General features: G+C 48.2%; 1 protein-coding gene across 4 annotated transcripts in view; it reads left to right on the top strand.

Moving 5' to 3' along the window:
* ANKRD52 (ankyrin repeat domain 52) overlaps positions 1-20185 on the top strand; it is a 664467-nt gene that overhangs the window by 308784 nt on the left and 335498 nt on the right. For all 4 annotated transcript variants that reach the window (XM_069230557.1, XM_069230556.1, XM_069230555.1 and 1 more), the window contains one exon: positions 12994-13081. In XM_069230557.1, coding sequence (XP_069086658.1) covers positions 12994-13081 — 88 coding nt within the window. The remainder of the gene's footprint in view (positions 1-12993; positions 13082-20185) is intronic.

The raw sequence follows: 20185 nt of genomic DNA on the forward strand, positions 1-20185 counted from the left end.
GAGGATGACTTCTTGTTTAACACCCTCTCGGCTACACATAGCCAATATCAATGTCTCCCAATGCTACCAGGGATGTTACGACACGCAAAACAAATTTTTGAGGAGCCCGTAAAATCAAGAGCCATCACCCCAAGGGTGGATAAGAAATACAAACCACCACCCACAGACCCAGTGTTTATTACTTCGCAGTTACCACCCGACTCTGTGGTAGTAGGGGCAGCTCGCAAAAGAGCAAATTCACATACATCTGGTGACGCCCCACCTCCGGACAAAGAAAGCCGAAAATTTGACGTGGCAGGGAAAAGAGTGGCGTCACAGGCAGCCAACCAGTGGCGCATCGCAAATTCACAAGCGCTGCTGGCCAGATATGACCGCGCACACTGGGACGAGATGCAACTTCTCGTAGACCATCTTCCCCAGGAATACCAAAAAAGGGCGCAGCAAATAGTGGAAGAGGGACAAACGATCTCAAACAATCAAATCCGCTCTTCACTAGACGCAGCCGATACTGCAGCAAGAACAGTCAACACTGCTGTCACCATAAGGAGACACGCTTGGCTACGCACTTCAGGCTTCAAACCTGAAATCCAGCAGGCTGTCCTTAATATGCCCTTCAACGAGAAACAACTGTTTGGCTCGGAAGTGGATACAGCCATTGAAAAACTTAAAAAGGACACAGACACGGCCAAAGCCATGGGCGCACTCTACTCCCCGCAGAGCAGAGGCTCTTTCAGAAAAAATCCATTTAGAGGGGGGTTTCGTGGCCAACCCACAGACACCACCAGCCAACAATCAAGAACCACACCATATCAGGGTTCCTTCCAAAGGGGAGGTTTCAGGGGATATCGGGGGGGTCAATTCCCAAGGAGTAGGGGAAGATTCCAGACTCCAAAAACACCTCCACCTAAACAGTGACTTTCAAGTCACGCAACCCCTTCACTCAACACCAGTGGGGGGAAGACTAAGCCAATTCTACCAATCTTGGCAACAGATTACAACAGACAATTGGGTATTAGCAATAATCCAACATGGCTATTGCATAGAATTCCACAACTTCCCACCGAACATCCCCCCCAAAACACGCAAAATGTCACAACATCATTTAGAACTTTTAGGACTAGAAGTTCAAGCACTACTGCAAAAGGATGCAATAGAATTAGTACCAGTACAACAAAAAAACACAGGAGTTTACTCCCTGTACTTTCTAATTCCAAAAAGAGACGAAACATTGAGACCAATATTAGATCTCAGGACACTAAATACCTACATCATATCGGACCATTTTCACATGGTCACACTACAAGACATCATTCCACTGCTCAAACAGCAAGATTACATGACCACATTAGACCTAAAGGATGCGTACTTTCATATACCAATACACCCTTCTCACAGAAAGTACCTACGGTTTGTATTCAAAGGAATACATTACCAATTCAAGGTGTTGCCATTCGGAATAACAACTGCACCAAGAGTGTTCACAAAATGTCTAGCAGTAGTAGCAGCACACATCAGGAGACAACAGATACATGTGTTCCCTTACCTAGACGACTGGCTAATCAAAACCAACACAGTAAAAAAATGCGCAAACGACACCACCTTTGTCATACAAACCCTTCACAAACTGGGGTTTTCCATCAACTACACAAAATCACACCTAGAACCGTGTCAAACACAACAATATCTAGGAGCAACCCTCAACACATCAAAAGGAATTGCCACTCCAAGTCCACAAAGAGTGCAGGCATTCCACAAGCTAATAAGTACTATGTTTCCAAACCAAAAGATACAAGCAAAATTTGCGCTAAAACTTCTAGGCATGATGTCATCATGCATAGCCATTGTCCCAAACGCAAGACTACACATGCGACCCTTACAACAGTGTCTAGCATCACAATGGTCACAGGCACAGGGTCAACTTCAAAATCTGGTGTTGGTAGACCGCCAAACATACCTCTCGCTTCTATGGTGGAACAGCAAAAATTTAAACAAAGGGCGGACATTTCAGGACCCAGTGCCTCAATACGTTATAACAACAGATGCTTCCATGACAGGGTGGGGAGCACACCTCAATCACCACAGCATTCAAGGCCAATGGGATATACACGAAACAAAATTTCATATCAATTACCTAGAACTGTTGGCAGTATTTCTAGCGTTAAAAGCCTTCCAACCCATAATAACACACAAATACATTCTTGTCAAAACAGACAACATGACAACAATGTATTATCTAAACAAACAAGGAGGAACACACTCAACACAATTGTGCCTCCTAACACGAAAAATTTGGCAGTGGGCGATTCACAACAACATTCGCCTAATAGCACAATTTATTCCAGGAATAAAAAACCAACTAGCAGACAACCTTTCGCGAGACCACCAACAAGTCCACGAATGGGAAATTCACCCCCAAGTTCTGAACAAGTACTTTCAAATTTGGGGAACACCCCAGATAGATTTGTTCGCAACAAGAGAAAACTCAAAATGCCAAAACTTTGCATCCAGGTACCCACACCGCGAATCACAAGGCAATGCTCTATGGATGAATTGGTCAGGGATATTTGCGTACGCTTTTCCCCCTCTCCCTCTCCTTCCATATCTAGTAAACAAGTTAAGTCAAAACCAACTCAAACTCATACTGATAGCACCCACATGGGCAAGACAACCTTGGTATACAACTCTACTAGACCTTTCACTAGTACCGCATGTCAAACTACCCAACAGGCCAGATCTGTTAACACAACACAAACAACAGATCAGACATCCAAACCCAGCATCATTGAATCTGGCAATTTGGCTCCTGAGATCCTAGAATTCGGACACTTGGACCTCACACAAGAATGCATGGAGGTCATAAAACAAGCTAGAAAACCTTCCACTAGACACTGCTATGCATCTAAGTGGAAAAGATTTGTTTACTACTGCCATGCCAATCAAATACAACCAGTACATGCCTCTACTAAAGACATAGTAGGATACTTACTACATTTGCAAAAAGCAAATCTCGCTTTTTCATCTATAAAAATACACCTCGCAGCTATATCTGCTTACCTACAAACTACTCATTCATCCTCTCTATTTAGAATACCAGTTATTAAAGCATTCATGGAAGGGCTAAAAAGAATTATACCACCAAGAACACCACCAGTTCCTTCATGGAATCTTAACATCGTCTTAACAAGACTCATGGGTCCCCCTTTCGAACCCATGCATTCCTGTGAAATGCAATATCTAACCTGGAAGGTCGCATTTCTCATTGCAATCACATCCCTCAGAAGAGTAAGTGAAATACAGGCATTTACCATACAAGAACCATTTATTCAAATACACAACAATAAAATAGTTCTACGAACAAATCCAAAATTTCTGCCAAAAGTAATCTCACCATTCCATTTAAATCAAACAGTAGAATTGCCAGTGTTCTTCCCACAACCAAATTCTGTGGCTAAAGGGCACTACATACATTAGACATCAAAAGAGCACTAATGTATTACATTGACAGAACAAAGCTAATCAGGAAAACAAAACAACTGTTCATAGCTTTTCAAAAACCACACATAGGAAATCCAATCTCTAAACAAGGCATTGCTAGATGGATAGTCAGATGCATTCAAACATGCTATCTTAAAGCCAAAAGAGAATTGCCTATTACACCAAAGGCACACTCAACCAGAAAGAAAGGTGCTACAATAGCCTTTCTAGGAAACATTCCTATGAGCGAAATATGTAAGGCTGCAACCTGGTCTACGCCTCATACGTTTACTAAACACTACTGTGTAGACGTACTAAATGCACAACAAGCTACAGTGGGCCAAGCTGTACTAAGAACATTATTCCAAACTACTTCAACTCCTACAGGCTAAACCACCGCTTTTAGGGGAGGTAACTGCTTTATAGTCTATGCCAAACATGTGTATCTGCAGCAACATATGCCATCGAACTGAAAATGTCACTTACCCAGTGTACATCTGTTCGTGGCATTAGTCGCTGCAGATTCACATGTACCCTCCCACCTCCCCGGGAAGCCTGTAGCCGTTTAGAAGTAGATCATAAACCTTAAACATTTGAACATTTGTAAAAAATTATTAGAAACTCTTATCATACATACATATTCACTCCATTGCATGGGCACTATTTATACCAAACAACTCCATCCTCACCCTCTGCGGGGAAAACAATCTAAGATGGAGTCGACGCCCATGCGCAATGGAGCCAAAGAGGGAGGAGTCCTTCGGTCCCGTGACCAAAAAGACTTCTTCGAAGAAAAACAACTTGTAATACTCCGAGCCCAACACCAGGCAGCGGACTGTGCCAAACATGTGAATCTGCAGCGACTAATGCCACGAACAGATGTACACTGGGTAAGTGACATTTTCATTCTCTGTCACCATAATGACACTGGCACCTGTATCCCTCAGGCCCTCTACACTTGTCCCATTAATTAAGAGCTGCTGCCTGTATTTTTGCATGTTAGGGGGCCAGGCAGCCAGTGTGGCTAAATCCACCCCACCCTCAGAGACTAATGTAGCTTCAGTGTGACACCTGATTTGCTCTGGGCACACTGTTGATCCCACTTGGAGACTAGCCATTCCAGTGTTAGCTGGAGTGGAGTTTGAAGTGGTATTTTTCCTGGGACAGGCCTTGTCTCCAGTTTGGTGTCCAGACTGACTACAGCTACGACACCAGGCCTTTTTGGGATCAATGTTTTTACCCTTGTACCCAGAATTGTTTTGTGAAGAGGCTCTGGGCCCACCCTCCTGTGCAGGTTTTTGGGGGCCTGTAGAAGACTCTTTACTATTTTTGTTTTTGGCTCTCTCACCACCTTTCCCCTGGGGAGGTTTTGTGACCCCTTTCTTTTGGTCACCCCCTGTGGAAGTTTTGGACACCCTAGTCTTGACCCAATGGTCCGGCTTCTTTCCCAATTCTTGGGGAGAAATTGGTCCTAGGTCTACCAGATGCTGATGCAGTTTGTCATTGAAACAATTACTTAACAGGTGTTCTTTCACAAATAAATTGTACAGCCCATCATAATTACTTACACCACTGCCTTGAATCCAACCATGTAGTGTTTTTACTGAGTAGTCTACAAAGTCAACCCAGGTCTGGCTCGAGGATTTTTGAGCCCCCCTGAATCTAATCCTATACTCCTCAGTGGAGAATCCAAAGCCCTCAATCAGGGTACCCTTCATGAGGTCATAAGATTCTGCATCTTGTCCAGAGAGTGTGAGGAGTCTATCCCTACACTTTCCTGTGAACAATTCCCAAAGGAGAGCACCCCAGTGAGATTTGTTCACTTTTCTGGTTACACAAGCCCTCTCAAAAGCTGTGAACCATTTGGTGATGTCATCACCATCTTCATATTTAGTTACAATCCCTTTAGGGATTTTCAACATGTCAGGGGAATCTCTGACCCTATTTATGTTGCTGCCACCATTGATGGGTCCTAGGCCCATCTCTTGTCTTTCCCTTTCTATGGCTAGGATCTGTCTTTCCAAAGCCAATCTTTTGGCCATCCTGGCTAACTGGATGTCCTCTTCACTGGAGTTATCCTCAGTGATTTCAGAGAGGTTGGTCCCTCCTGTGAGGGAACCAGCATCTCTGACTATGATTTGTGGAGTCAGGGCTTGAGAGGCCCTGTTCTCCCTAGATAGGACAGGTGGGGGGGGAATCACCCTCCAAGTCACTATACTCATCCTCTGTGTTGCCATCCTCAGAGGGGTTGGCTCTTTCAAACTCTGCCAACAGCTCCTGGAGCTGTAGTTTGGAAGGTCTGGAGCCCAAAGTTATTTTCTTTAGTTTACAGAGTGACCTTAGCTCTCTCATCTGTAGATGGAGGTAAGGTGTGGTGTCGAGTTCCACCACATTCACATCTGTATTAGACATTATGGGGGTCATTCCAGCCTTGGCGGGAGCCGCCCGCCAAGCGGGAACCGCCAGAAGACCGTACCGCGGTCAAAAGACCGCAGCGGTCATTCTGGGTTTCCCACTGGGCTGGCGGGCGACCGCCAAAAGGCCGCCCGCCAGCCCAGTGGGAAACACCCTTCCACGATGAAGCCGGCTCCGAATGGAGCCGGCGGAGTGGAAGGGGTGCGACGGGTGCAGTAGCACCCGTCGCGAATTTGTGTCTGCTAAGCAGACACTGAAATTCAAAGTGGGGCCCCACGACACCCCATACCGCCATCCTGTTCCTGGCGGCCGAAACCGCCAGGAACAGGATGGCGGTATGGGGGTCGGAATCCCCATGGTGGCGAAGCAAGCTGCGCCACCATGGAGGATTCCCATGGGCAGCGGAAAGTCGGTGGTACACCGCCGACTTTCCATTTCTGGCCGCGGCGGTACCCAAAGGAGCACCGCCAGCCTGTTGGCGGTGCTCCCGCGGACCCCGACCCTGGCGGTTTTTACCGCCAGGGTCGGAATCACCCCCTATGTTTCTAAAAGTTGGAATATTTTTTAAGAAACTAAAACTAGTTCTAGGATCTAATTCAAACTTTGACCAAACTTTTAAACTCTAAAAGGAAATGCTAACAGGGACTAACACAAGGCCCTAGCAGGACTTTTAAGAATTTAGAAAAATTTCAAATTGCAAAAATCAATTTCTAATGAAAATTTTTGGAATTTGTCGTGTGATCAGGTATTGGCTGAGTAGTCCAGCAAATGCAAAGTCTTGTACCCCACCGCTGATCCACCAATGTAGGAAGTTGGCTCTGTATGCACTATTTCAAAGTAAGGAATAGTATGCACAGAGTCCAAGGGTTCCCCTTAGAGGTAAGTGTAGGAAGTTGGCTCTGTATGCACTATTTCAAAGTAAGGAATAGTATGCACAGAGTCCAAGGGTTCCCCTTAGAGGTAAGATAGTGGCAAAAAGAGATAATACTAATGCTCTATTTTGTGGTAGTGTGGTCGAGCAGTAGGCTTATCAAAGGAGTAGTGTTAAGCATTTGTTGTACATACACACAGGCAATAAATGAGGAACACACACTCAGAGACAAATCCAGCCAATAGGTTTTGTTATAGAAAAATATATTTTCTTAGTTTATTTTAAGAACCACAGGTTCAAATTCTACATGTAATATCTCATTTGAAAGGTATTGCAGGTAAGTACTTTAGGAACATTGAATAATTACAGTAGCATATATACTTTTCACATAAAACACAAATCGCTGTTTTAAAAGTGGACACAGTGCAATTTTCACAGTTCCTGGGGGAGGTAAGTTATTGTTAGGTTTCACAGGTAAGTAAGTCACTTACAGGTTTCAGTTTTGGTCCAAGGTAGCCCACTGTTGGTGGTTCAGAGCAACCCCAAAGTTACCACACCAGCAGCTCAGGGCCGGTCAGGTGCAGAGGTCAAAGAGGTGCCCAAAACACATAGGCTTCAATGGAGAGAAGGGGGTGCCCCGGTTCCAGTCTGCCAGCAGGTAAGTACCCGCGTCTTCGGAGGGCAGACCAGGGGGGTTTGTAGGGCACCGGGGGGGGACACAAGTCAGCACAAAAAGTACACCCTCAGCAGCGCGGGGGCGGCCGGGTGCAGTGTGCAAACACGCGTCGGGTTTTCAATGGTTTTCAATGAGAGATCAAGGGATCTCTTCAGCGTTGCAGGCAAGGGGGGAAGCTCCTCGGGGTAGCCACCACCTGGGCAAGGGAGAGGGCCTCCTGGGGGTCACTCCTGCACAGGAGTTCCGTTCCTTTAGGTGCTGGGGGCTGCGGGTGCAGGGTCTTTTCCAGCCGTCGAGAAATGGAGTTCAGGCAGTCGCGGTCAGGGGGAGCCTCGGGATTCCCTCTGCAGGCGCCGCTGTGGGGGCTCAGGGGGGACAACTTTGGTTACTCACGGACTCGGAGTCGCCGGAGGGTCCTCCCTGAGGTGTTGGTTCTCCACCAGTCGAGTCGGGGTCGCCGTGTGCAGTGTTGCAAGTCTCACGCTTCTTGCGGGGAGTTGCAGGGGTCTTTAAATCTGCTCCTTTGAAACAAAGTTGCAGTTCTTTTGGAGCAGTGCCACTGTCCTCGAGAGTTTCTTGTCTTTCTTGAAGCAGGGCAGTCCTCAGAGGATTCAGAGGTCGCTGGTCCCTTGGAAAGCGTCGCTGGAGCAGGTTTCTTTGGAAGGCAGGAGACAGGCCGGTAAATCTGGGGCCAAAGCAGTTGGTGTCTTCTGTTCTTCCTCTGCAGGGGTTTGTCAGCTCAGCAGTCCTTCTTCTTGTTAGTTGCAGGAATCTAAATCTTTAGGTTCAGGGAAGCCCTTAAATACTAAATTTAAGGGCGTGTTTAGGTCTGGGGGGGTTAGTAGCCAATGGCTACTAGCCCTGAGGGTGGGTACACCCTCTTTGTGCCTCCTCCCAAGGGGAGGGGGTCACATCCCTAATCCTATTGGGGAATCCTCCATCTGCAAGATGGAGGATTTCTAAAAGTTAGAGTCACTTCAGCTCAGGACACCTTAGGGGCTGTCCTGACTGGCCAGTGACTCCTCCTTGTTATTCTCATTATTTCCCCCGGCCTTGCCGCCAAAAGTGGGGCCTTGGCCGGAGGGGGCGGGCAACTCCACTAGCTGGAGTTCCCTGCGGTGCTGGCACAAAGGGGTGAGCCTTTGAGGCTCACCGCCAGGTGTGACAGCTCCTGCCTGGGAGAGGTGTTAGCATCTCCACCCAGTGCAGGCTTTGTTACTGGCCTCAGAGTGACAAAGGCACTCTCCCCATAGGGCCAGCAACATGTCTCGGTTGTGGCAGGCTGCTGGAACCAGTCAGCCTACACAGATAGTCGGTTAAGGTTTCAGGGGGCACCTCTAAGGTGCCCTCTGGGGTGTATTTTACAATCAAATGTACACTGGCATCGGTGTGCATTTATTGTGCTGAGAAGTTTGATACCAAACTTCCCAGTTTTCAGTGTAGCCATTATGGTGCTGTGGAGTTCGTGTTTGACAGACTCCCAGACCATATACTCTTATGGCTACCCTGCACGTACAATGTCTAAGGTTTTGTTTAGACACTGTAGGGGCACAGTGCTCATGCACTGGTGCCCTCACCTATGGTATAGTGCACCCTGCCTTAGGGCTGTAAGGCCTGCTAGAGGGGTGACTTATCTACACCTGCATAGGCAGTGAGAGGCTGGCATGGCACCCTGAGGGGAGTGCCATGTCGACTTACTCGTTTTGTTCTCACCAGCACACACAAGCTGGCAAGCAGTGTGTCTGTGCTGAGTGAGGGGTCTCCAGGGTGGCGTAAGACATGCTGCAGCCCTTAGAGACCTTCCTTGGCATCAGGGCCCTTGGTACCAGGGGTACCATTTACAAGGGACTTATCTGGATGCCAGGGTGTGCCAATTGTGGATACAAAAGTACAGGTTAGGGAGAGAACACTGGTGCTGGTGCCTGGTTAGCAGGCCTCAGCACACTTTCAATTCAAAACATAGGATCAGCGAAGGCAAAACGTCAGGGGGTAACCATGCCAAGGAGGCATTTCCTTACAGAAAAGGTTTGTCCACTAATGCCTCCCCAAACACATTGATCCACGGACACCAAATGTCCACGAGATAACTTGTTACTGTAGGAAGTTGGCTCTGTATGTGCTATTTCAAAGTAAGGAATAGCATGCACAGAGTCCAAGGGTTCCCCTTAGAGGTAAAATAGTGGTAAAAAGAGATAATACTAATGCTCTATTTTGTGGTAGTGTGGTCGAGCAGTAGGCTTATCCAAGGAGTAGTGTTAAGCATTTGTTGTACATACACATAGACAATAAATGAGGTACACACACTCAGAGACAAATCCAGCCAATAGGTTTTGTATAGAAAAATATCTTTTCTTAGTTTATTTTAAGAACCACAGGTTCAAATTTAACATGTAATATCTTGTTTGAAAGGTATTGCAGGTAAGTACATTAGGAACTTTGAATCATTTCAATTGCATGTATACTTTTCAAGTTATTGACAAATAGCTACTTTAAAAGTGGACACAGTTCACAGTTCCTGGGGGAGGTAAGTTTTTGTTAGTTTTACCAGGTAAGTAAGACACTTACAGGGTTCAGTTCTTGGTCCAAGGTAGCCCACCGTTGGGGGTTCAGAGCAACCCCAAAGTCACCACACCAGCAGCTCAGGGCCGGTCAGGTGCAGAGTTCAAAGTGGTGCCCCAAAACGCATAGGCTAGAATGGAGAGAAGGGGGTGCCCCGGTTCCGGTCTGCTTGCAGGTAAGTACCCGCGTCTTCGGAGGGCAGACCAGGGGGGTTTTGTAGGGCACCGGGGGACACACAAGCCCACACAGAAATTTCACCCTCAGCAGCGCGGGGGCGGCCGGGTGCAGTGTAGAAACAAGCGTCGGGTTTGCAATGTTAGTCTATGAGAGATCAACGGATCTCTTCAGCGCTGCAGGCAGGCAAGGGGGGGCTTCCTCGGGGAAACCTCCACTTGGGCAAGGGAGAGGGACTCCTGGGGGTCACTTCTCCAGTGAAAGTCCGGTCCTTCAGGTCCTGGGGGCTGCGGGTGCAGGGTCTTTTCCAGGCGTCAGGACTTAGGTTTCAGAGAGTCGCGGTCAGGGGAAGCCTCGGGATTCCCTCTGCAGGCGGCGCTGTGGGGGCTCAGGGGGGACAGGGTTTGGTACTCACAGTCGGAGAGTAGTCCGGGGGTCCTCCATGAGGTGTTGGTTCTCCACCAGCCAAGTCGGGGTCGCCGGGTGCAGTGTTGCAAGTCTCACGCTTCTTGCGGGGAGTTGCAGGGGTCTTTAAAGCTGCTCCTTGAAACAAAGTTGCAGTCTTTTTGGAGCAGGTCCGCTGTCCTCTGGAGTTTCTTGTCGTCGTCGAAGCAGGGCAGTCCTCAGAGGATTCAGAGGTCGCTGGTCCCTTTGGAAGGCGTCGCTGGAGCAGAGTTCTTTGGAAGGCAGGAGACAGGCCGGTGAATTTCTGGAGCCAAGGCAGTTGTTGTCTTCTGGTCTTCCTCTGCAGGGGTTTTCAGCTGGGCAGTCCTTCTTCTTGTTGTTGCAGGAATCTAATTTTCTAGGGTTCAGGGTAGCCTTAAATACTAATTTTAAGGGCGTGTTTAGGTCTGGGGGTTAGTAGCCAATGGCTACTAGCCCTGAGGGTGGGTACACCCTCTTTGTGCTTCCTCCCAAGGGGAGGGGGTCACAATCCTAACCCTATTGGGGGAATCCTCCATCTGCAAGATGGAGGATTTCTAAAAGTTAGAGTCACCTCAGCTCAGGACACCTTAGGGGCTGTCCTGACTGGCCAGTGACTCCTCCTTGTTGCTTTCTTTGTTCCCTCCAGCCTTGCCGCCAAAAGTGGGGGCCGTGGCCGGAGGGGGCGGGCAACTCCACTAAGCTGGAGTGCCCTGCTGGGCTGTGACAAAGGGGTGAGCCTTTGAGGCTCACCGCCAGGTGTCACAGCTCCTGCCTGGGGGAGGTGTTAGCATCTCCACCCAGTGCAGGCTTTGTTACTGGCCTCAGAGTGACAAAGGCACTCTCCCCATGGGGCCAGCAACATGTCTCTAGTGTGGCAGGCTGCTGGAACTAGTCAGCCTACACAGACAGTCGGTTAAGTTTCAGGGGGCACCTCTAAGGTGCCCTCTGGGGTGTATTTTGCAATAAAATGTACACTGGCATCAGTGTGCATTTATTGTGCTGAGAAGTTTGATACCAAACTTCCCAGTTTTCAGTGTAGCCATTATGGTGCTGTGGAGTTCGTGTTTGACAGACTCCCAGACCATATATTCTTATGGCTACCCTGCACTTACAATGTCTAAGGTTTTGTTTAGACACTGTAGGGGTACCATGCTCATGCACTGGTACCCTCACCTATGGTATAGTGCACCCTGCCTTAGGGCTGTAAGGCCTGCTAGAGGGGTGTCTTACCTATACTGCATAGGCAGTGAGGGGCTGGCATGGCACCCTGAGGGGAGTGCCATGTCGACTTACTCGTTTTGTCCTCACTAGCACACACAAGCTGGCAAGCAGTGTGTCTGTGCTGAGTGAGAGGTCTCCAGGGTGGCATAAGACATGCTGCAGCCCTTAGAGACCTTCCTTGGCATCAGGGCCCTTGGTACTAGAAGTACCAGTTACAAGGGACTTATCTGGATGCCAGGGTCTGCCAATTGTGGATACAAAAGTACAGGTTAGGGAAAGAACACTGGTGCTGGGGCCTGGTTAGCAGGCCTCCGCACACTTTCAATTGTAAACATAGCATCAGCAAAGGCAAAAAGTCAGGGGGCAACCATGCCAAGGAGGCATTTCCTTACAGTTACCTATTTCACATTCAAACCTCTGATCTTGCCTACACTTCCATCTGTCCACACTTGTCTGCAGTGGCAGCTTATGTACAAAAAAGGGAACTCTTCTTTATTCTGAGTACCCGTCATCAAAGACTTCATGGAAGGACTCAAGTAAGTTATTTTACCCAGGGTGCCCCTTGGCTCCTATGTGGAACCTCGATATAGTCCACCCTTGCCCCCTCAAGTTCAGGTTAAGGTTGTGTTCCTCCTTGCCATTACATCTTCAAGGTGACTAAGCGAACTACAAGCTTTTACATTGGAAGAACTTTTCTTCCAAAAACAGAACGCCCGATTCATCCTTAGGTCTAACTCATAGTTCATCCCCAAGGTGGTATCTCCTTTCCACTTTAATCAGACCTTTGAGCTTCTGGCAGAAATATTCTTGGTGAGAAATGAGTGTGTGTTAGGGACTAACCTGTTGATGTGAGTGCAGCAAATAGGACACAGACTTTGAGCAGAAAGCTCTGATACAAGAGCAAGTTTAGAAAATGGCCCCTTTGCATGCAAATATAAGAATTTTGTGATCTGTTACTGTGCCTCTTGAATGATAGCAGTCGGTAGTTCCTTTGTTAAATAGACTGATGAAGACAGCTGAAATGCTGCATTTGTCTCTAATAGTGTCCTCTGACAGCAGTCTGCAATGGAGCTGCGCCCTCGATGTACTCTTTTTATATTATGTCTTTGTCTTTGGTAATACACAGCTGGCTTTGATGTGTCCCCTTTCTCTAATATCATTCTTGTTTCCCTGATAGCTGCATATGGAAACACAGACTCCCTACATCTGTTGATTGATAGCGGAGATCGTATGGACACCACAGACGTGACGGATGCCCACGGCCAGTAAGTTTTCTACCTTTTTGTAGGTGAAGGTTGCGGAAGTCTGAATGTTTCTAGGTTTACCTGCTACAGTATGTACTACACAGAACCTCTTGTACAACAAAATTTGGTCATATGTCACAAGGTGAGGACAGTTTTACTGTATGTCCAGTATGAAAAGAAGCTCACCACTAATATAGAGTCTGGGTTTGGTACCAGTGGTGCATCAAATGTCAGGCTTCCTGATGAGGAGACCACTGGACCATGATCCTTGTTTCTTGTACAATTAAAGGATGGGTGTAAGGAAATGCCTCCTTGGCATGGTTACCCCCTGACTTTTTGCCTTTGCTGATGCTATGTTTACAATTGAAAGTGTGCTGAGGCCTGCTAACCAGGCCCCAGCACCAGTGTTCTTTCCCTAACCTGTACTTTTGTATCCACGATTGGCAGACCCTGGCATCCAGATAAGTCCCTTGTAACTGGTACTTCTAGTACCAAGGGCCCTGATGCCAAGGAAGGTCTCTAAGGGCTGCAGCATGTCTTATGCCACCCTAGAGACCCCTCACTCAGCACAGACACACTGCTTACCAGCTTGTGTGTGCTAGTGAGAACAAAATGAGTAAGTCGACATGGCACTCCCCTCAGGGTGCCATGCCAGCCTCTCACTGCCTATGCAGTATAGGTAAGACACCCCTCTAGCAGGCCTTACAGCCCTAAGGCAGGGTGCACTATACCATAGGTGAGGGTACCAGTGCATGAGCATGGTACCCCTACAGTGTCTAAACAAAACCTTAGACATTGTAAGTGCAGGGTAGCCATAAGAGTATATGGTCTGGGAGTTTGTCAAACACGAACTCCACAGCACCATAATGGCTACACTGAAAACTGGGAAGTTTGGTATCAAACTTCTCAGCACAATAAATGCACACTGATGCCAGTGTACATTTTATTATAAAATGCACCCCAGAGGGCACCTTAGAGGTGCCCCCTGAAACTTAACCGACTATCTGTGTAGGCTGACTAGTTTTAGCAGCCTGCCACAAACCGAGACATGTTGCTGGCCCCATGGGGAGAGTGCCTTTGTCACTCTGAGGCCAGTAACAAAGCCTGCACTGGGTGGAGATGCTAACACCTCCCCCAGGCAGGAATTGTCACACCTGGCGGTGAGCCTCAAAGGCTCACCTCCTTTGTGCCAACCCAGCAGGACACTCCAGCTAGTGGAGTTGCCCGCCCCCTCCGGCCAGGCCCCACTTTTGGCGGCAAGGCCGGAGAAAATAATGAGAAAAACAAGGAGGAGTCACTGGCCAGTCAGGACAGCCCCTAAGGTGTCCTGAGCTGAAGTGACTCTAACTTTTAGAAATCCTCCATCTTGCAGATGGAGGATTCCCCCAATAGGGTTAGGATTGTGACCCCCTCCCCTTGGGAGGAGGCACAAAGAGGGTGTACCCACCCTCAGGGCTAGTAGCCATTGGCTACTAACCCCCCAGACCTAAACACGCCCTTAAATTTAGTATTTAAGGGCTACCCTGAACCCTAGAAAATTAGATTCCTGCAACTACAAGAAGAAGGACTGCCTAGCTGAAAACCCCTGCAGCGGAGGACCAGAAGACGACAACTGCCTTGGCTCCAGAAACTCACCGGCCTGTCTCCTGCCTTCCAAAGATCCTGCTCCAGCGACGCCTTCCAAAGGGACCAGCGACCTCGACATCCTCTGAGGACTGCCCCTGCTTCGAAAAGACAAGAAACTCCCGAGGACAGCGGACCTGCTCCAAGAAAGGCTGCAACTTTGTTTCCAGCAGCCTTGAAAGAACCCTGCAAGCTCCCCGCAAGAAGCGTGAGACTTGCAACACTGCACCCGGCGACCCCGACTCGGCTGGTGGAGAGCCAACACCTCAGGAGGGACCCCAGGACTACTCTGATACTGTGAGTACCAAAACCTGTCCCCCCTGAGCCCCCACAGCGCCGCCTGCAGAGGGAATCCCGAGGCTTCCCCTGATCGCGACTCTTTGAATCCAAAGTCCCGACGCCTGGGAGAGACCCTGCACCCGCAGCCCCCAGGACCTGAAGGACCGGACTTTCACTGGAGAAGTGACCCCCAGGAGTCCCTCTCCCTTGCCCAAGTGGAGGTTTCCCCGAGGAACCCCCCCCTTGCCTGCCTGCAGCGCTGAAGAGATCCCGAGATCTCTCATAGACTAACATTGCGAACCCGACGCCTGTTTCTACACTGCACCCGGCCGGCCCAGCGCCGCTGAGGGTGAAATTTCTGTGTGGGCTTGTGTCCCCCCCGGTGCCCTACAAAACCCCTCTGGTCTGCCCTCCGAAGACGCGGGTACTTACCTGCAAGCAGACCGGAACCGGGGCACCCCCTTCTCTCCATTCTAGCCTATGTGTTTTGGGCACCACTTTGAACTCTGCACCTGACCGGCCCTGAGCTGCTGGTGTGGTGACTTTGGGGTTGCTCTGAACCCCCAACGGTGGGCTACCTTGGACCAAGAACTGAACCCTGTAAGTGTCTTACTTACCTGGTAAAACTAACCAAAACTTACCTCCCCTAGGAACTGTGAAAATTGCACTAAGTGTCCACTTTTAAAACAGCTATTTGTCAATAACTTGTAAAGTATACATGCAATTTTTATGCTTTAAAGTTCCTAAAGTACTTACCTGCAATACCTTTCGAATGAGATATTACATGTAGAATTTGAACCTGTGGTTCTTAAAATAAACTAAGAAAATATATTTTTTCTATACAAAAACCTATTGGCTGGATTTGTCTCTGAGTGTGTGTACCTCATTTATTGCCTATGTGTATGTACAACAAATGCTTAACACTACTCGGATAAGCCTACTGCTCGACCACACTACCACAAAATAGAGCATTAGTATTATCTCTTTTTGCCACTATCTTACCTCTAAGGGGAACCCTTGGACTCTGTGCATACTATTCCTTACTTTGAAATAGTGCATACAGAGCCAACTTCCTACAGTGTGTGTACCTCATTTATTGTCTATGTGTATGTACAACAAATGCTTAACACTACTCCTTGGATGAGCCTACTGCTCGACCACACTACCACAAAATAGAGCATTAGTATTATCTCTTTTTGCCACTATCTTACCTCTAAGGGGAACCCTTGGACTCTGTGCATACTATTCCTTACTTTGAAATAGTGCATACAGAGCCAACTTTCTACATTGGTGGATCAGCGGTGGGGTACAAGACTTTGCATTTGCTGGACTACTCAGCCAATACCTGATCACACGACAAATTCCAAAAATTGTCATTAGAAATTGATTTTTGCAATTTGAAATTTTTCTAAATTCTTTAAAGTCCTGCTAGGGCCTTGTGTTAGTCCCTGTTAGCATTGCTTTTAGAAGTTTAAAAGTTTGGTAAAAGTTTGAATTAGATTCTAGAACTAGTTTTAGTTTCTTAAAAAGTATTCCAACTTTTAGAAGAATACTGTCTAGTACAGATATGAATGTGGTGGAACTCGACACCACACCTTACCTCCATCTCCAGATGAAAGAGCTAAGGTCACTCTGTACAATAAGAAAAATAACAATGGGCTCCAGACCTACCAAACTACAGCTCCAGGAGCTGTTGGCAGAGTATGATAGAGCCAACCCCTCTGTGGATGGCAACACAGAGGATGATGATAGTGACTTGGAGGGTGATTCCCCCCACCAGTCCTATCTAGGGAGAACAGGGCTTCTCAAGCCCTGACTCCAACAATAATAGTCAGAGATGCTGGCTCCCTCACAGGAGGGACCAGCACCTCTGAAATCACTGAGGATAACTCCAGTGAAGAGGACATCCAGTTAGCCAGGATGGCCAAAAGATTGGCTTTGGAAAGACAGATCCTAGCCATAGAAAGGGAAAGACAGGAGATGGGCCTAGGACCCATCAATGGTGGCAGCAACATAAATAGGGTCAGAGATTCTCCTGACATGTTGAAAATCCCCAAAGGGATTGTAACAAAATATGAAGATGGTGATGACATCACCAAATGGTTCACAGCTTTTGAGAGGGCTTGTGTAACCAGAAAAGTGAACAAATCTCACTGGGGTGCTCTCCTTTGGGAAATGTTCACAGGAAAGTGTAGGGATAGACTCCTCACACTCTCTGGAAAAGATGCAGAATCTTATGACCTCATGAAGGGTACCCTGATTGAGGGCTTTGGATTCTCCACTGAGGAGTATAGGATTAGATTCAGGGGGGCTCAAAAATCCTCGAGCCAGACCTGGGTTGACTTTGTAGACTACTCAGTAAAAACACTAGATGGTTGGATTCAAGGCAGTGGTGTAAGTGATTATGATGGGCTGTACAATTTATTTGTGAAAGAACACCTGTTAAGTAATTGTTTCAATGATAAACTGCATCAGCATCTGGTGGACCTATGACCAATTTCTCCCCAAGAATTGGGAAAGAAGGCGGACCATTGGGTCAAGACTAGGGTGTCCAAAACTTCCACAGGGGGTGACCAAAAGAAAGGGGTCACAAAACCTCCCATGGGGAAAGGTGGTGAGACAGCCAAAAACAAAAATAGTAGAGTCTTCTACAGGCCCCCAAAAACCTGCACAGGAGGGTGGGCCCAGAGCCTCTTCACAAAACAATTCTGGGTACAAGGGTAAAAACTTTGATCCCAAAAAGGCCTGGTGTCGTAGCTGTAGTCAGTCTGGACACCAAACTGGAGACAAGGCCTGTCCCAAGAAAGATACCACTTCTAACTCCCATCCAGCTAAAACTGGAATGGCCAGTCTCCAAGTGGGATCAACAGTGTGCCCAGAGCAAATCAGGTGTCACACTGAAGCTACATTAGTCTCTGAGGGTGGGGTGGATTTAGCCACACTGGCTGCCTGGCCCCCTAACATGCAAAAATACAGGCAGCAGCTCTTAATTAATGGGACAAGTGTAGAGGGCCTGAGGTATACAGGTGCCAGTGTCACCATGGTGACAGAGAAACTGGTTTCCCCTGGCCAATACCTGACTGGACAAACTTATCCAGTCACCAATGCTGACAATCAAACTAAAGTACATCCCATGGCAATGGTAACTTTAGAGTGGGGAGGGGTCAATGGCCTGAAACAGGTGGTGGTCTCCTCAAATATCCCAGTAGACTGTTTGCTTGGAAACGACCTGGAGTCCTCAGCATGGGCTGAGGTAGAACTAAAAACCCATGCAGCCATGCTGGGTATCCCTGAACTGGTGTGTGTCAAGACTAGGGCACAGTGCAAGGCACAGGGTGAAAAAGTAGAGCTGGAGTCTGGAAAAATGGCCCAGCCTACCAAGAGGAAAGGAAAGTCAGCTGGGAAACCAGCTGCAACACAACACCAAAAAGAGAACCTCTCTTCTCAGGAAGAAGTTCTGCCCTCTGAGGGAACTGAGCCTATGGAACTGGAACCTTACAAGGTTGAGCTCTTAGGCCCAGGGGGACCCTCAAGGGAAGAGTTGTGTAAGGGACAAGAAACCTGTCCCTCTCTTGAAGGCCTTAGGCAGCAAGCTGCTGAAGAGTCCAAAGGCAAGAAAAATGGAACACATAGGGTCTATTGGGAAGATAGACTCCTGTACACTGAGGCAAGAGATCCCAAACCTGGTGCCACTAGGAGAGTGGTAGTGCCTCAGAGTTTCAGAGAGTTTATCCTGACCTTAGCCCATGATATTCCCCTTGCTGGGCATTTGGGACAAACCAAGACGTGGGAGAGGTTAGTCAACCACTTCTACTGGCCCAATATGTCCCAGAAGGTTAAGGAGTTTTGCCTCTCCTGCCCCACCTGTCAAGCCAGTGGTAAGACAGGTGGGCATCCAAAGGCCCCCCTCATTCCACTTCCAGTGGTGGGGGTCCCCTTTGAAAGAGTGGGTGTGGGCATAGTTGGTCCACTAGAACCTCCCACAGCCTCAGGAAATATGTACATCCTAGTAGTAGTGGATCATTGTAAGGAAATGCCTCCTTGGCATGGTTGCCCCCTGACTTTTTGCCTTTGCTGATGCTATGTTTACAATTGAAAGTGTGCTGAGGCCTGCTAACCAGGCCCCAGCACCAGTGTTCTTTCCCTAACCTGTACTTTTGTATCCACAATTGGCAGACCCTGGCATCCAGATAAGTCCCTTGTAACTGGTACCTCTAGTACCAAGGGCCCTGATGCCAAGGAAGGTCTCTAAGGGCTGCAGCATGTCTTATGCCACCCTGGAGACCTCTCACTCAGCACAGACACACTGCTTGCCAGCTTGTGTGTGCTAGTGAGGACAAAACGAGTAAGTCGACATGGCACTCCCCTCAGGGTGCCATGCCAGCCTCTCACTGCCTATGCAGTATAGGTAAGACACCCCTCTAGCAGGCCTTACAGCCCTAAGGCAGGGTGCACTATACCATAGGTGAGGGTACCAGTGCATGAGCATGGTACCCCTACAGTGCCTAAACAAAACCTTAGACATTGTAAGTGCAGGGTAGCCATAAGAGTATATGGTCTGGGAGTCTGTCAAACACGAACTCCACAGCACCATAATGGCTACACTGAAAACTGGGAAGTTTGGTATCAAACTTCTCAGCACAATAAATGCACACTGATGCCAGTGTACATTTTATTGTAAAATACACCCCAGAGGGCACCTTAGAGGTGCCCCCTGAAACTTAACCGACTATCTGTGTAGGCTGACTAGTTTTAGCAGCCTGCCACAAACCGAGACATGTTGCTGGCCCCATGGGGAGAGTGCCTTTGTCACTCTGAGGCCAGTAACAAAGCCTGCACTGGGTGGAGATGCTAACACCTCCCCCAGGCAGGAATTGTCACACCTGGCGGTGAGCCTCAAAGGCTCACCTCCTTTGTGCCAACCCAGCAGGACACTCCAGCTAGTGGAGTTGCCCGCCCCCTCCGGCCAGGCCCCACTTTTGGCGGCAAGGCCGGAGAAAATAATGAGAAAAACAAGGAGGAGTCACTGGCCAGTCAGGACAGCCCCTAAGGTGTCCTGAGCTGAAGTGACTCTAACTTTTAGAAATCCTCCATCTTGCAGATGGAGGATTCCCCCAATAGGGTTAGGATTGTGACCCCCTCCCCTTGGGAGGAGGCACAAAGAGGGTGTACCCACCCTCAGGGCTAGTAGCCATTGGCTACTAACCCCCCAGACCTAAACAC

The sequence above is a fragment of the Pleurodeles waltl genome, chromosome 4_2 (assembly GCF_031143425.1).
Source record: "Pleurodeles waltl isolate 20211129_DDA chromosome 4_2, aPleWal1.hap1.20221129, whole genome shotgun sequence".
In the NCBI taxonomy this organism is placed as follows: domain Eukaryota; kingdom Metazoa; phylum Chordata; class Amphibia; order Caudata; family Salamandridae; genus Pleurodeles; species Pleurodeles waltl.